The sequence below is a fragment of the Pseudopodoces humilis genome, chromosome 8, assembly GCF_049639895.1.
Source record: "Pseudopodoces humilis isolate 2021_Gansu_Grassland_sample_001 chromosome 8, ASM4963989v1, whole genome shotgun sequence".
NCBI lineage: Eukaryota > Metazoa > Chordata > Aves > Passeriformes > Paridae > Pseudopodoces > Pseudopodoces humilis.
In genome coordinates this window covers 33,475,908-33,492,927 of record NC_142207.1, presented here as the reverse complement: position 1 = coordinate 33,492,927, position 17,020 = coordinate 33,475,908, and the positions used below count along the sequence as shown (strand labels likewise).

The window sequence follows — 17,020 nt, the reverse complement described above, 5'->3', positions numbered from 1 at the left end:
TTCTTTACTTAGGAAAGAGGAGAGGGAGGCTAAGCAGTTAAGAGATGAAGAGACAGACTAGTTTCTCTGAGTAGGACTATAAATAGTTATTCTGCACCTACCTGGCAAGCTGATTGGCCCCAGGACCAATTTGCTAAATTCTACATAAAGAATCATACCTATTATGGGTAAAAGAAGGACAAACACTACTAATAGGACCTATACATGAAGAATTGTATTTCAGATACAATTTAGCACAAATATTAAATATATAATTTAATACAAACTTAATAAATATAGTCCTGAGATGTTAAGCCATTTAGTGAAACTTCTCCAAGTTTACTTTAATTTTCCCAAGCTGTAGTCAGTGTTTGTCTAAAAAAGTATGTATCTTCTTGTAAGATTGAAGCTGAAGCCATTGACAAGAGGAAAAAAAAGACATTTTGAAATACTTAGAATTTTGAAGAGTACATTAAAAACCCACTAGTTTTGAGCATACTGTCTGAAAATTGGATTAGGCCTCACATTGCACTAGATGATGGGGAACCAAACTAGATTTCCTGCTAAATAACTTAATATGATTTGATAGCTTTCTATGTCCAGTAATCAGGAGAAAATAGAATTTTGAACTCCATTGAGCCTAGCTAGTCTATCTTTAAATAAATAATAATATATTAACAGCTAAAAAATGTCAGATTGCACTCTGAGGCATCTTTCCAGGTCACTCCTTTAGCTAAAGGAAATAGCAGCAAGAAATACACAGTGGTAGAACAGAGAGCACTCTCCAGGTTTTGTCATATTCAGACTGATTAAAAAAGATAGAATTTAGGGAGACTTTCTTTTGAAAGATAACAGACAAAATATTTTCTTCTAGGGTCCCAACCAGCCACCATGGGTTTTTAACCCTTTTTTCATTTTGAGAGTTCAGGCAGTGAACAGAAACAACTTCGTGTCATAAGTAATTTGTCTGGGATATGTGACAGAGTCAGGAATCAAAGTTTTCCAAGTCTTAGCCCGGTCCCTCAATTATTTCTCAGTCCTTCCATTCAATCACCAAAGTCTCAGCATGACAAAAGTTACAGCACCATTTCCAGCAAAACTTTGGAGGCAGGGAGTACTAAAAATTAAGATTTTGTCTGGGACTCAGTGAACAATCCTGACCCAGGGCTCTATTGCAGTGATTTACCAGACATGAAGACAAAATCCTACATCACTTTAAACAAGGGGATCAACTGGGCTGTGCTTCACTCCTCAGGGGATTAACAGCCCTGGTAGAGCTTGCTAGTCAAGAGAGGTGCCTGGGAACGTCAGGCTACAGTGCCACGATGATCTGGGGAGCCACACAGCAGGTAAACACACAGAAAGGCTTTGGTAGCTTTTCTCCAAGCCCCTTGTTATAGCTGGGCTGGGTAAGGATGGAGTTGCCCAAGCAGGGCTTGCAGCAGCCAAACCAGCCACGTTTGGCTGTGCACTTCATTCTCAGCCGGCATCAGAAGTCATAATAGTCTCCAAAACAAACGTGGTGGTTTACAAACCTGAGTAGTGATCCTCTTGGTGGTACCTCCCCCCACTCAGATGCCCTTCTTGGCCCATCTTCAGGGAATCTGGTTTTCTGTACTTTTTGGGGTACACATTTTGCAACTTTGGTGCTTTTTTTCTCCTTCCTTTAGAGGACTCAAGCTGGGTTTGTCTGTCATCATCAGCTGTGATAAAATTGTGACAGGTGCTTTTTTGTTCTTTATTGATCTCTTGAAATTAACCAAACCAGAGCAAATATTTGGTGATTTGCTAGTGCCAACAGCAGCTAATATAAGATGTTCTATTTTTGAGCAATACCTATTGACTATAAAACTGAGTAACAGGAATACCCAACTGGAAGACCCAAATCTCTAAACTCAGCCCTTTTACAGCTCACCTTGGGCTACAGTATAACAACCATAGGAAGAGAGTGAAGGCAGGGTCTTACTTTTAAATGGAAATGTGAAGACCTATTTCCCTCTGCTCAGGGAACAGCACAAAATCTCAACTGCTTTGCACGAGCCTTTCCAGACCCAATGTATATTTCCAATTTTCCTTATTACTAACATGTCTTGGATTTGCACAGGCAAAGATTAATTAAATAATAACTGAAAAGAGAACAGGGCAATGGATGCAGCTGAGAGCCACCACTAGGAACCAACCATGATTAAAATCAAAATGACCATACAGATAATTTTCTTAAGAGACCTCCAAGAATTCTGCAATTAAAACTGTGGCCCAGTACCCTCCTAAAAACACAGCTTATCTGTTTATCAACCTTCTTGTCACACACAAGCCTGAGTGAGAAGGAATGTTTAACCCATGAAAGGCATTACTATGGGTCTATGTCTGTAACAACAACTGGGGTGAAACATGAGTGATGCAGATGTCTCATGCTTGGTTTTGCAATCAAGGCAGAAGGAAATGGATAAACTTCCCATTGCACAAATCTGTATAACTTAGTCCCTATTATCAATAAGAAAAATATGTTGGTTTTCTAGTGGAAAACTAAGGGTCCTTCCCAGTACAGGTAACCAGCCCTTGGACAGAGCCCAGGACCATAAAATCAACTGGGATATTTTGGGATGCAAACGCTGAAGATGCTGAGGGCAGTCTCCCACTCTACAGATGGTGTTCTGAATGTCCAGCACCCTGGTCTGCTGTCACACTAGGTCCTTTGCTCCAAGGATACAGCTGAGTATCTTCTCTTGAGTAGAGACAGAGACTGGGCAAATGTCCTCTGTGGAATTGAGGTTCAGGGGTACACAAGGATTCCTACACTGGTATTTTTAAGACTGAAATCCCAGGACATCTATTATGCCATGCCTAAGTGGAGATAAACCACCCAAATGTTTAGAAGGAAAACAATTGAAAGCTACCAACTACTAAAGTCTTGCTAAAAACTGGTGTAACTGTGTGATGCATGTCGATGATGCCTGTTGCATGGAAGCAAGCCTGGGACTGTTTTTAACTGCAGAGCTCTTAAGGCTGTAAAAGGTGTTTCTCCAAGTGTCCTTATTTCTTGTTACAGTCACTGCTTGAGTAGGTCATCTCTGAACATTGCTTTGAATGTAACCAGAGAGAGATAAACTGGCTAAAATGCACTGAGAGAAAGCTCATGGGCTAGAGGGCAAGCAGCACTGCAAGTGTCAGCTGAAGCACCCAGAGAGCTGCTGTGCTGCAGGCAAGCTCCACATGAAGCCATGGAGTGGGAGCAGGAATGCCAAGAGTAGCTTTGCCCAGGAGTGCTGAGGGCTTTCTTAGGCAACAGCAGGTTTTTACTTGAAACTTTTGGCTCAGGTCTTCAAATTATGCCTGATGTATCTCCAGCTATGGCTCCAGAAGGATTCCCTGGGATGGGTGATCTGTTGGACAAGGTCAGCAGTCCCAAGTGTCCTTACAGGTAGGAAGGGGATAAACATCAATATGAATTAAGAGGTGTACAGGTGGGACTCTGATGCCATCCAGACCAGCTTGCTGCTGCTGCTTTGACCCACCACACAGCACCATGCAGGATGCAGCCTGGAGCAGCCCCAGCCCTTGCCTCTGTGAGCCTGACATGTCACAGCCCACATTGCTGACAAACACAGGACAGGCAAGGACGGCAGAAAGGTGTCCCAGGACAGGAAACCTGGACAAGGACTGCTGCACACCAAAACATCCCCTTGGAACACTGCTGGAAGCAACACACAAAACACACAGCTTAGTTTTGTTTGCAGTTTTCAGAAGAACTTGGCCTCCTTTTTTTCCTGAACTGCTGCTAAGCAAGGAGCCCATCAAAAAACTACCCGCGTTTATTAGCAGAAACTTTTCATTAATGTTGCTAACTGGAAAAATTGTTAAAAAAATATATATTTTTTTTTTCCTTTAAACAAGATACATTCTTAGTAATTCACAGCTTTAGCAGCATTTAAGAAATAATTCCTATAGCCTTTGGAGCCTCTGATGAATGGCAAACTTTGGTAGAAACAGTGAGAAGCAAATTACACAAAATGTAACATTTTAAGAGCTCGCAGGGTACCTCCAAGTGTTAACAGGAGTTCTGTGGCAGAGCTTTAGTCCCATCAAAACCACCTCAGAATATTTCTAAAATACTGTTTTAAACCCCCTTAGAGAACAGAGACATTGTGAAAGGTAGTAACAAGATATTTGAGTTAATGTTACATAAGGCAAGAAGAAGGTGACAAATTTAGCCAATGACAAGCAGAGAAAGAAGTTGTCTGTAAGGAGATATGAAACAAGCAACCCGGAAATTTGCCCTTGCTGCACTAAGGCTTTAGTACATCTTGGAGCCACTGCCAAGAAGCACTTTGGACTGACTGGTTTACCTCAGAGCACTTAAATGTCAAGTAGCAAGGGTTTAAATTACATTAATACTCTAACAGTGCCACTGGGAGGCATGTTAAAACAAGAAATCCCTCCAAAAGCAGGGCTTCAGAACCTGACATCTTGTGTGTCCCCCTGATTACACACATTCAAGCACAAAAGCAATTAGAAATGGGACATGTTTACAAATGAGCACAGCTGAAGGCACTTTCCTCCTGAAGCTAATGAAATGTATTCAAAAGGATATGATCAAGAGCACATACCCAGACATTTCAGAAGGGCACATTAATTAAACATCAAGGTTCATCCAAAAGTTTTTGCACAGCTGCAAAGCAACTGTGAAGGTTCAAGTTTTAAAAATCTTTAAACTGGAAAATTATACAAAACTATTAGGAAAAAAGTCAAATTAATCTGCAGTAAAGTCATTTAAACTCAGACATATTTCTGAACTATTCTTTCAAACCTCATAGTATCTCACACCTGCAACTTTCTCTCTTGTACTAATGGAAGCTGTGTTTACTCTTTCTTCAGTTGTATTTCTAGGCAGCTCTGTTCTCAAAACAGACCTTGGTTTCTCAAGAGCTCTTCTTCTTCTAAAGTTTCTCTGCCTCATATGGCAGGAAGCTAAATCCTTCAGGCTGCTAATTCTTACTCAAATGAGAAGCAGCCTCTCTAAAACCTGTGGCACTGATTGCACAAGCTATGGAACTGAAGTGAGGGATGGCAAAAGGACAGCCAGATTTCAGAGGGGCTTGGAAGCTGTGTAATCCTGCACTCAGTGAGGTCTACTAGAAAAGATGTGCAGCTGTGTTAATCAAGGAGCAGACATTAATAGTGAGCAGGTATCATATAAACTACTGTAGGCACAATCCTAACTTCATTGAAAAAAAAAAATAAAAAAAATCCCTTCAGTCCTGAATAGAAGGCTAAATATACAATGAGTATCCTAGAAGAATCTCAAATTTTATCCTCTCTGATTTTCCAAGATATCCAACACGTCTTAGTCTCTTTTAGAGAGACAGTACCTTGAAATAGTTGGTATTTCTCTAATAAACTCATAAGATGATTCACTTCTTGTCATTCATTCCAAAGGTAACAAACAGATGGAGCAGCTTAATGCTTTAACTCCCAGCAGCACCTTTCCCCAGGGCTTTTCATCCTGTCCACACTTTTCCTGAGTTACAGTGAGCACACAAACTGTGCTCAGTCCTACAACAGCCTAAAGAGGTGAGCACAGCATCACATGGCAAAGCTTGGGCCCTAAGACACATAAACCAGTGATTTGTGAGAAATCTGGAACTTTGTTAATAATTTGGAAATAAGGATTTGTGTGGATTGTGTCTCCATTTAGCTGGTAAAAAAGAGATGCATACAACCCCATCAATCCCACCCTTTAACTGGGACCTGGTCAAAATGCCTCTGACTACAGAATTACTGGAAGGTAGTCACAGACAATGCAAAGGAACAAAACAAACAAACAAAAAAACCATACTCAAAACACACCACCTTTTTCTTTGGCACAGATACCCTTCTGGGTAATAACTCTGCCCATAAATATGAAGTTAGAGAAATCCAAGTCATTCTGGTCTTTCCTGTGTGTTGCAGTTGCTTCAACTTTTCATTCTTTTTGCTAGGGGTGGGGCATTCAGTTTTTGTTAAACTGAACTCCCTGAAACATCAAAATTTTCCCTTAAGCCTCAAGACTCACAGTGTCCTCTGATAATGCAGAGAACACTGCCAGGATCAGAACAAAGACCAGATCACTGCAAAATACTTTTTTGTCCCTTCTGAATTTTCTGAAAGCTCCTTTTAGAATCAGAAATCCCACCTTTAATTTCTTTAAAGGAGTATTTGAAATATTTTTCATCCAGGCCATTTTGTAGCTGCCCTTACTGAAAGCAAGTACACTTTAACCCTCCAACAGATCTATTGTCTTAGAGCAGGGCAATTCTTCATTTAAGTGAAAGCTACGTGCCCATGCTAGAATATTCTTCCCCAGTAAAACTCTGTCTAGTGAGATTTATTCAAGGATCAGTACTAAAATGAAGGGCTGATATGATGCACTAGTTTTGAACTCTAAGCCAAACTCTCCTAAGGTCACAAGACAATCAGTTTATATGTAAACCCCTCTCAGCTATAATATCTGATAGCCTATTTAAGCCAGATGTCTAATCCAGGTATCTGTTTCCTATGCCCAAGACAAATGCACTCCAATTATTTTTTGCTTGGCATCTTTTGGAATGAGTTGTTTTGGTAGCCAAACATAGAACCTACCTGCTCAAGAAAAGGAGTCTGAGTTTTCCCTGGAATAAAAACAAGCAAAAAAAAAACCACAAACAAACAAAAAAATCCAAACAAATGGAACAATTCAAATCTGTTTTCAGGGGAACATTTCCCAGTTGCCAGCACTGGAGAGCAAGATGCTGAGGGCAGACAGAAAATTCCACAAAAACCAACATACTACATTGACCCAGACACTATTTCAGCTCTGCCAAAGTCTTCTGAAAGCTCCTCTATTAATGCACAGGGACTGATGGCCAAGATCTTGATGAGCATTCTCACTTACCTGAATTCCAGCCCCAGCCAGTGTAAATCAGGAGCTCTGCACTGTGCTAAACCTATATCAACAAACCCAGGGCAAAGCCATCAGCCCCCTTTTTATGCAGCCACACCTGATTGTGGCTACACCATCATGAACACACCCCTGTTCCCACAGGCTAATAGATTACAAATTGCAAAAAAAACACCAAAACCCAGCCACAAACCAACCAAAAGCAAGGAATTGTCAGTGGAGCTTTTTTTGTACTCAGTATATTTCCAGATGTTTCTAAAAAATTGCAATTAATTTGTTCAAACGGAGCATTTTCCAGCTAAAATGGCAAGCTCAGAAAAGTCTTTGCTTGGAGGTTAGTATCTCAAATCCACTCAATTTGATTGTTCAGTTTAGAAACAACAGTAAAATTAAGTCTGAATTTGATTCTTTCATTCAGAGTATTCAACATACTGAAAAGACACAATCATAAAGGTCATGCTTCTCATCAGGGTAACTAAGCAAGCTACAAGAGGTTTTCCTCACTAATCACACCTCATCATTAGAAAACCAGCAGCCGTGACTGCTTAGCAGAGGCAACCAACAGAATTTAAAATAGGGGATTTCAGTTCAGAACTGGGAGTCTGTTGCTGTCACACAACTGTTCCCACCTTGGCTTCGTGACACTCTTGATCTGGTTGAGGCAACAGGGAAAGGAAGAAGTTTGGAGCAAAGTTTGCCAATCCTTTTCCATGTCATAACATCCATTGAGATATTTGACCTGGTCTTGGGGGATGCTTCACAGTGGACCTTGGTCTTTGCTACTGAAGAAGCTGCAGCCTCTACCTCCTGCTCCCTCTCTGTAGGCCCACCGTGACCAGTCTGCAATCCAAAAAGCAAGTACCCCTTCCCCCACTGTGAACAGTCATCCTTCCAGTTCACAAAGGCTTTTGGGGTCCTTAGCTTCTATCACAGCTTTTCCTTTGCCCCAACCTCACAAACACCTGAGAAGCACCACTTCTGTACACACCTGTGAGTGTTAAACCGAGCACCCTGGTGCCCTGCCTAACCCAAGCCCAAGGGGAAGAGTGTCCTAGAGATCACATGAATACAGGATTCCCACTGCCCTTTCAGGGAACATCTACACATCAGCCACTAACTTGATACAATTGGTTCCAAATGACACAGGTAATTTCTCCCTTTAAAATGTTAAAATTTTGGAAAATGTGATCAGTGCAGAGGAAGAGCTTCACAGCATGATACCACCTCTGTTGACAGACAACTTTTCTGCTCGGTGTCAACAACTGGATCCCCCCTGAGAAGACAGGCAGCAGTACTACTCATCTAATAAAGTTTATTATCTGTGTAAGGGGCTGAGCAAAGCCCAGCAAAGATATGAGGAGCATTCACACATCCTGCAAGCCACCCAGCCAGCTGGGCAGACATGAGGCACTCCTCACCCTCAGTGCTCCTTGCTCACTTACTGGAGAAATAGAATCCTTCCCTATAAGGAAGTCTTGGTAGGTCTGGACAAGGAATATCTCCTCCTGATGGTACAGACCCAGAAAGTGCTGACACGAATCAAACTTCTTGCTTGTCACTCCCTGCCCCTCTTCAGCCTCCTAAAAATAGCCATCATAAGATGTCTATCAAGACATGGAGCCTCCTGTCACTTTGCCCTAAGAAAGCTAAAGAACTCGCCAAGGGGAGGGACCTCTTCCTTCTGACACCTAATCCAGGCACTGCCGTCAGCACTACCAGATAAATAAGGGCAAGAAAGGCAAGGAAAGCAGGACCACTCTCAAGACCTCTCAGCTAATCCTTCCTGCCTGTCTGCTGCGCTGCGTTTCCAACTCAACCATGGTGGGTGCACTGGAGAGCTAATAGCTAGCAGCCAGCCAGTGTATTTTACATAAGTAAATCGGGCTTCTTGCCCACCTTAGGTCTTGGGGTGGTGGGGGAAGGACAGTCCAGAAGACAGCTTAGGTTTGCTTGGTTTTGTTTAAACCTAAAGGACTATGCAAGGCTTTCCAGTTAGCCTCCAGTTCCAAACCAGGCAACAGTAGTGGTTAAGCCACTCACACAGCTTCCAATAGAATTGTTACAATTTCCTAAGCTTTTTTTTATTAATCAAATGCAACCAGCTAAAGTCGTGAGGAAAAATCATATTTTTATATAAGTAAATATCATAGATTAGTACCTTATGAAACAACATACCATCAAAAACTAATTTGAGACTTTAAGGGATTAATTTAATTTCAATGTTGATGAAAAAACACTGCTTGTTTAGAAATATTACTTCAGATTGTATAACTAAAACAGATCTATGCTAAGACAGTAAATGAACCTGATGGTAATTCGTTACTTCTTTTTTAGTTGAGACTTTTGATTTTTGTTGCTTCTTGCCACATCTCTGGCTTTTCCTGGGACGTAAATTTTCCTGCAAGCCTTAAGAATAGACTTGCTGATACATTTTTATGCAGGAAGTTGCTAGATTAGGTTGCTATGGCCTAACTACATTAGGCAAGACAGAAGTGAAAGCACTCGTATTTTCTGCTATTTACTTTCTCTCAGTGCATTTTCAGCAGTACTAGTTCTCTTTCTTCTCTCTCTCTTTTTCTCCCCAACTGCAGTCCTTCTCTGCTGATGAAATCAATGGTAAGTGAAATCAAAGTTAAACTTTAATGGGGGGCAGGAGGGGGAACAAAATGGCTACCAAATGCTAAATATTCACTAGCCTTAACAGCTCTTTTGCTATCTGCATTGCTTCTGCACATTTGACAGGCCACTTTTTTGCTCTTCTGGAAGATGACTCATGGATTGAGCTGGATGCTTTAGAAAACACACAGGTTCTCCCCCAGCCCCCCTTCCTAAGCTATTTTTTGTGATTGATTTCCTTCCAACAGATCGAGTTCTCCAAGGAGCAACAGGATGGTAAGTTACAAGAGAGCTGATGTGTTTTACATGTATGTGGGTTCAAAAAAGAGCTAAAGGCTCAGAAATTAACTTCTATTGAAACAATGAGCTAAGACTTCATCTGGTATAAATCACCAAACTCTTGACTTCAGAGTGGTGATGACTTATGCTGAGCAAGAAGGTGACTGTAGATCTACATGTAATTTATCTGGATGTTTGTTTACATGCTCTCTGAATGGAGAAGTTTATACCATGGTACAAAGAGGAAATACCTTGTCTCTACCTACTGAACATTCTTCAGTTGTACTCCTGTTCTGGCTCTTCACAAGGATGCTGAAAATAAGTCTTGAACTTGACAGTCCCTGGGGAAATAGGCAGAAGGAGGACAACAGAAGGAGAAAGTGGGCTGAAAATTTAACTTAGCTGCAGTGACTTTGCAATCTCACACGGGCAGAAGATGCAAGAGTTCTACATGTCACTTTTGCCGGGAGGTGTTGTGGAAGGAAACAAAGCCTGTTTTACTGTAAAAATACTCTTTAAGCATGGAAAGAGTCAGCAAATAAGTGACTTGTATAAACTACTGCTTACAAAATGATCTGGATATGCTGCAATTCTTGAACATCTCGCTGTATTCTTTGATTCACAAGCAACTTGCAGCTTCCAAATTTTTTGTTTCAATCTTCTAGAAAGAGACAAAAAATCTGACATGAACAATAGTTCTCCCTGAAGCTCTGGAAATCTAATTTTAAGTGTTTTGAATAGCCTAAGATATGCATTTGGGCTATATTAAGCAATATTTTAAAATGTTAAAAAATCAGTAGCACATATAGTAGACTGAAGAAAGTGTTTAGAAAGGAAGATACAAGGATTTCCTAGAAATTCAGAGGGAGTGGAATAGCTAGAAACAGGTCTTGAGGGAGCCCTAAGCTTTGTGAAGATGAGCCTGCTCTCAGTAACACCATCAAAGCAATAAGGAGAGGCATAGTGCAGCAAGTGAGATGGTAAAAATTCTCTTCTTGCGGTCCAGACTCTCATGGTCACAAAAGAATTCATTTGGACTCTTCCTTGCTTCTTAATTCTGAAAATTTTACAAAAGAATCGGGTGGGTTTATGGAAAAGCGTCCTCAATTCAAAGCTGCTGGCACATGTAACGAAGTAAAATATTTCTTTTAGCTTCCCTACGTATTCCACATCATCCAGCTGCTGTAACACTACAATGGTTGAACCAAGAAGAGGAGCAAAATAGAAGTTTCTTGAGGCATGGAGAATTTCCCAAGAGCAGTTATGCCCACCCTCAGTAATTTCCATCCACACAGGCTGATGCATCAGCAGCTGGGTAGTACCATCCTCAGACAGACTCTAAACATGCTTGCTCCAGCAGAGACATAAAATAGTAATGGCCATTAAAAAAAAAAAAATTATTAATAAAAAGAAACCCCCAGCAAGGATATATTGCTGTGAAATGCCTGAGAGACAAAAATAAATCAGTCCTTTTCTCCAAAGCTTCAAAACCCAGTGAACATAAAACTTCATGGGATTTACAAAATGGAGAAACTCTCCTGATGGCTTTGCTATTAGAACACTGGCACTGTTTTATACCTCTCTGCAGCCAAATGTCATTGATTTAGCAGATGAAAGATCAGATAATACGGAATAAATCACTACAGCTCCACCCATCTCAGCTGCTAGAGCTGATATCAGGAAGCTCTACACAGGTCCAGAAGGCCACAATTTTATACCCTGCAATAAAAGCTGGAATGAGAGAGAGAGGTAGCAGCAAAGGGTTATAGGTGTCTCACATGAGACAGTAAGAGGATTAGTTTCAGATGTATTTGATTACAGCCTAGCAGGCTGACACTCTGTATCAGCACTTTTACTGGGTGCCAGCAACAGCTCCACCAAGGTGGTACAAGGAAGACTAAAGCAAAAACATAAATACCTCTGCATTGCATGTCCCCAGCACAAGATGAATGAAGACATGATCTGAAATGTGGCTTCTTACTCCCAAACCTGCCCCAAAGCAGAATGAACATTACACAGGCTGTGAAACACAAAGCCTGTGTGGCTGCTGGATGAGAATCATGGCCAAGGAAAAGACATTTTACTCGGATTACTTGAAGCTAAACCACAGCATCATCAGACACTGCAGTGCAGAAGAGATCAACAGCACAGGCCAAGATGCTTGTGGCATTTGGGGTTCAAAGTTGGCTTTTTAGCCACAGTTGACCTTTGTCCCCTCCTCTTTTTGAAAAGCCACATTTCTTCATTCAAATATTCTAAAAAGCTAAAAAATATAGTAATATGATTGACATGGAACTTCACAACAGAAGATGAAGGCTGGCAATGCAATGAAGGCAACTTATCTGTGCTGATTTTTGTGGGAGAAAGGGATGTACCTGAAGGCCTTGTCCAACAAGGGGAAATAAGTGAGCCCTGATCACTTGGCAGCACTGAAGGAAGCAAAGTCTCAAAGTGAACACACTGGAAATGTACAGGAAAAGGCACCACATGAGTACTTCCACTGGAAAAGTGGGATATTCACACATCTGTAAGAAGCAGGGACAAACTACAAAGAAGGGAAAAAGAAAGAGGGAACAAACATGTTTGGAAATCCCACTGTAAGGCAATTTTAAGGGAGAACAACAGTAAAAGCATTTGAAATCCACCTTCAAGTTTCCTATTAGCACAGTGTAGCTGAGATGCTGGGATTGCAGGCAGAACCCACTGAAGCAGGCAAAGGTTTTGCACTGCTGGGCACTTGACAGCCCCAGTTCTCTGGAGAGATAAGGTGGAGTGGATAACAACATTTTTATCATCTTCTGCTACACCATGCGAAGAAACCTGCTCTTGAATGACAGTGTCGGTACAGAACTTATCTTTTCCTGTCCTTGAAACAGCTACAGGGTCAGTCACAAAGCTATTGATGCCTCTTAGAGCCAGGAATGATATGAAAGGTAGATATAAAAGTTTAAAAATAGTGAAACTGAAATGTCAGAGGGGAGGAGTTTTTCTTGGGACTGTGGGCCAAAGATTCCCCTGGCTAACTCCCCTGGAGTCAGTGGAACAGTGCCAGGAGACAACAGGCTCACATCTTTGTCAATAGGGAGTTGCCTGGCTCAATGTTGCTCTTCTCTTGCAGACTTCAAGGAGGCCTTCCTCCTCTTTGACAGGACTGGTGATGCCAAGATCACCCTCAGCCAGGTTGGCGATATCATCCGGGCGCTGGGGCAGAACCCTACAAATGCAGAGGTCAACAAAATCCTGGGAAACCCCAGCAAAGAGGGTAAGTGCCCTGCAGTCCTTTGGGCCATTCCTGAGATTGGGGAGCACCAATAGTCACAGCAGGAGAGAGGGGAGCTTTTGCTCTGATGGGGGGCGACGGGGACTATTCAACAATGGGTGGTATTTCACTAATTCCCTTGGAAGAGAATGATGGACAATAGAGGAAAACCTTCTGCTTAATTCATGGAGAGTTCTCTGTAGGGACTGTTTTGCTGTCAACTCAGTGTAGGTATAACACACACTCCTTGCTCACAGTCCATTAGTGCCACAGCTTTTGCTTGGAGAGCTGTGAGTCCATTTCTAATAACTGATACTCAGCTCTTCAGGTCCTTCCAGTGCAAGAACTTCTGCCAAGAAGCCAAGACATGCCCTGGGACAGGAAACCCACCTGTATATTTCAGCTGACTGGAATGGTCTTCCCAAAGCTTGTACAAACTTGGCCACACTGAAGCATGTGTTGAGCATTTATTACTGCAGCTTTTTTTTTATTTCCTTTCCCTCCCTTTTAGAGATAAAAATAAAGGATAAAAACTATAGTCCCCTCATTTTAACAAGGACCTAGAAGCAGGTGATCCCTGATTTCAGTCATGCAGAACCACATTAAGATGGGCTAAATTATATTCACATCCTCTGACCTGGTAAAGACAGCTCTGAGGAGCAATTCAAAAAGCTTTGGCATCAGCAGGAAGCATTGGGGACTAACACAGAGGTGAGACATACCAGGACTTTCAGTGGTTACAGAAATAACTGACAGTGACTTTGATATAGCTGCATAGTAAAATAGGTCTTGTAACAACTGTATAATGAAAATTATCTGTCCATCTATTTCCGTCTATTATATTTTGTTGCTGCCCAGATGAAGGCTGGCAATGGAAAGATCCAGGAGGAAAGGAGAAAGAATAAAAAAGATTCTTATATTTGACAGCCTTGCTCAAAAAAGAAAAAAAAAAACAAACAAAAAAAACCCCCACAAAACAAACCAAAATGAGCAACACTTGGAGAGGTTCTCACTGAGGATTACAACTTTTGGCTCATGGGAGGAAAGGGGTTAGATGAACTAAGCTCAGGAGGTCTTAAATCTCCATTGTGAGCATGCCCAAATTTACTATTGGCAACCCACCACACTGTACTTTCCTAGTTTTAATTAGTTTATTCTTTTGCCTAGAAGCTGTGCCACCACATCAAAGATAACCTGAAGAGGTCAGTAACATGTGAGCAACCTCAGCAGCTCGTCTAAGTCATCACATCCCACTCTGGTTACCTTTACCCACTGCTGGGGCTCAAGATTTTTGTTTGAATGTATTCTGCAGCTCCCTCACTCCCCAAATATTTTCAAAGATTAACTCATACAGCAAATTTCCTTTCCGAAAGAAAAATATAGCATGAACACAAGCACACAAAGCTTTGTGAGAAGGATCCTGGGTGTGAAAAGTCAGATGTATGTCAAATAGGATATGAGAATCCAGATTCTGCAACTTCTGAGGCAAAGACTAGAGTAAAAGCTAGAACAAGCTGTGAAAAGGAGATAGGGGAGGCTCTCCCACATTTGAGGGCAAACCTGACTAAGGAATACAGATACAAATATCTAGCATGTAACAACTGGTGTTTTTTTCCCAGAGATGAATGCCAAGAAGATTACTTTTGAAGAGTTCCTGCCCATGCTGCAAGCAGCTGCCAACAACAAGGAACAGGGCACCTTTGAAGACTTTGTTGAGGGTCTGCGTGTCTTTGACAAGGAAGGCAATGGCACGGTCATGGGTGCTGAGCTCCGTCACGTACTGGCTACTCTGGGTAAGGGATCATCCTCTCTGCCAGCACTTCAAAAACTGCTGCTGTTTGAAGGCAGGAGAGAGGAAGGAAAGGTAGTCCAAAAAGTTTGAAGAGGTGGGAGGCTACCAAGGCAGGCAAGACTCTGGGTTTCCTGACTGTGAATCCACAAAGGAAGCAAACAGAGCTACTAAAGACCAAAGGAACAGGCTAGGCTTATGACATCTAAATTCAGACATTAAGATCATCAACTGTTATTTGATGAATAGAGTGACATAACACAAATGGACAAAAGTAGATTTGCTGCAGTTTCTTTACTCTGTAGGAATAACTAGAATCCCTATGCAGGTACATCTCCATCTTCTAAAGAAAGTTAAAACTAATTAAGCTCATGCCATATATAGGTGTATTTTCACTAACCCACAAAATAAGGAAAGCCTTTGGAAAAGCTGTAGGTTTGAGCCTGTGTGAAGAATGAAACAAGTTCTCTCCACTCCCAGGTGAAAAGATGACAGAAGAAGAAGTAGATGAACTCATGAAAGGTCAGGAGGACTCAAATGGCTGCATCAACTATGAGGGTAGGTGCAAGAGTTCAACATCCATCCTACATTTCTCCTCTCTCTTACAATTTCATTGCAGTGGCCTTTTAGCTTCTCAGGAAAATCAGACAAGCTCCAGCTGATTTAGATCAAAGGACTTATATGTGAAAAGGACCACAGCAATATGCTTATCCTGCAGTCACACCATGCAAAAGACTCTATTCAGCCACAGCAGAGGAGGCTGTTTTGGTCCACACCAAATCTCTAGACTGACTTTCTGTAGGGCAGTTGCAGTGTTTGTATCCAATAGCTACTATCTTATCACACTTAAGCAAGAAGAGAACTTGATTTGTACAACATTAAACACTTAAAAACTTTCTATCACTGTATCAGATCAAATCCAAGTAGGTACATATTTTTAATGCCATCAGCTCATAATCAGCTGTTAATTTTAGTTATTTCCCAAGGTAATGTTTGCTGCTCCTTCTAACTAGCAAATCTGTATTTTTCCACAGCATTTGTAAAGCACATCCTGTCTGTCTAAGAGGAATTCCCCAGGTACCAAATGGTATGTTCTTCTCATTTGCACACTTAACTTCATCTGCTTGCTATCCATACAGGCTTCTGTATACCCATGGCAAACAGAGGCTACAAAACCATGATACCAACAATATGAAAATGAGACTTGTCCAAAAGCAAAGATAGCAGGAGCCCAGGTTCCTGGCTCTTGTTCACAGCCCTGTAACTCATTAGTGTTTAGTAGATTTTTCAAACACAGTGCAAATTGACAGCCTGAGACATTTATCCTACAAGCACAATTGAGATTTTTTTTTTAAAAATGGAAATCAAGGAAACACCTTCCAATAATTTGTAGATTTCTGTTAAGAGAGTGGTCTGAATACTCGTGTGAGCTACTGAGAACAGGTCTTCAAACAAAATAATCATCTGAAGAAGAATATCTTCAGCCACGATCAATAGCCAAAAGAGAGCTTCAAAAGTACTCAATTATTTAGCACTTTTCCTACAAGTAAGGGAGAATAAAAACAACACCGACCCCCATCCCCCTGTCCCCTAGCCTTTATATGCTATTATTTTGTCCAGAGAATGAAAAAAAAAATAGCCCACAAAAATCAACCCCCAAACCAGCAGCTATCTTTAAAATGCAAACTATTGTGGGCTTATGTGAACTTGTATTCTATCCAAGGAAATACACATTCCCAACAATGTGTACTGTGTGTATGAAACAAACCCCTCAAAACAGAAATCAAGGGCTCTGCTTGCCATTTCGCTCATGTTTCTTCAGCCAACATTAACATCAAATACAACTCTCCCATTCCTTCCCAGAACAAGCCAAAATTAGAAAGACCAGATGGCACTTGAGATCTGCCTGAAATTCTTGCTCAGTCTGTCACCATCAACATGGAAACTGCATAGAACTGGATGATATGACTCCATCCCACCATTTGTTACCAGCGCATCCATGGGTATCACCTTTGGGCCACTAAACTTTCATTTAGAAAACCCAAGCTTTTACTAAAGAAACTACATGGAATAAACTCTACCATTCAGGGTCCATCCATCCCAACCATCACTTTCCATGTTATTTGCATTGAAACAATGTAATTTCTTGGAAAAATAAAGCATCCATAAATCCTTGTGGTCA

General features: G+C 41.3%; 1 protein-coding gene and 1 long non-coding RNA gene across 4 annotated transcripts in view; one reads left to right on the top strand and one right to left on the bottom strand.

Annotated features, from left to right (window-relative positions):
• The window catches only part of LOC148183886 (uncharacterized), a 26,853-nt gene extending 19,912 nt beyond the window's left edge, over positions 1-6,941 (bottom strand). For both annotated transcript variants that reach the window (XR_015773148.1, XR_015773147.1), the window contains exon 1: positions 6,890-6,941. This is a non-coding gene — a long non-coding RNA (uncharacterized LOC148183886). The remainder of the gene's footprint in view (positions 1-6,889) is intronic.
• MYL1 (myosin light chain 1) overlaps positions 1-17,020 on the top strand; it is an 18,150-nt gene extending 1,130 nt beyond the window's left edge. Inside the window, exons 1-8 of one of the 2 annotated variants that reach the window (XM_014257787.2) lie at positions 8,607-8,716; positions 9,487-9,511; positions 9,760-9,787; positions 12,909-13,052; positions 14,669-14,842; positions 15,319-15,396; positions 15,873-15,925; positions 16,702-17,020. In XM_014257787.2, coding sequence (XP_014113262.1) covers positions 9,500-9,511; positions 9,760-9,787; positions 12,909-13,052; positions 14,669-14,842; positions 15,319-15,396; positions 15,873-15,901 — 465 coding nt within the window. In that variant the 5' untranslated portion in view covers positions 8,607-8,716; positions 9,487-9,499 and the 3' untranslated portion in view covers positions 15,902-15,925; positions 16,702-17,020. Of the gene's footprint in view, positions 1-8,606; positions 8,717-9,486; positions 9,512-9,759; positions 9,788-12,908; positions 13,053-14,668; positions 14,843-15,318; positions 15,397-15,872; positions 15,926-16,701 lie in introns of those variants that run through there. The other variant, XM_005528890.3, reaches the window with a different exon arrangement.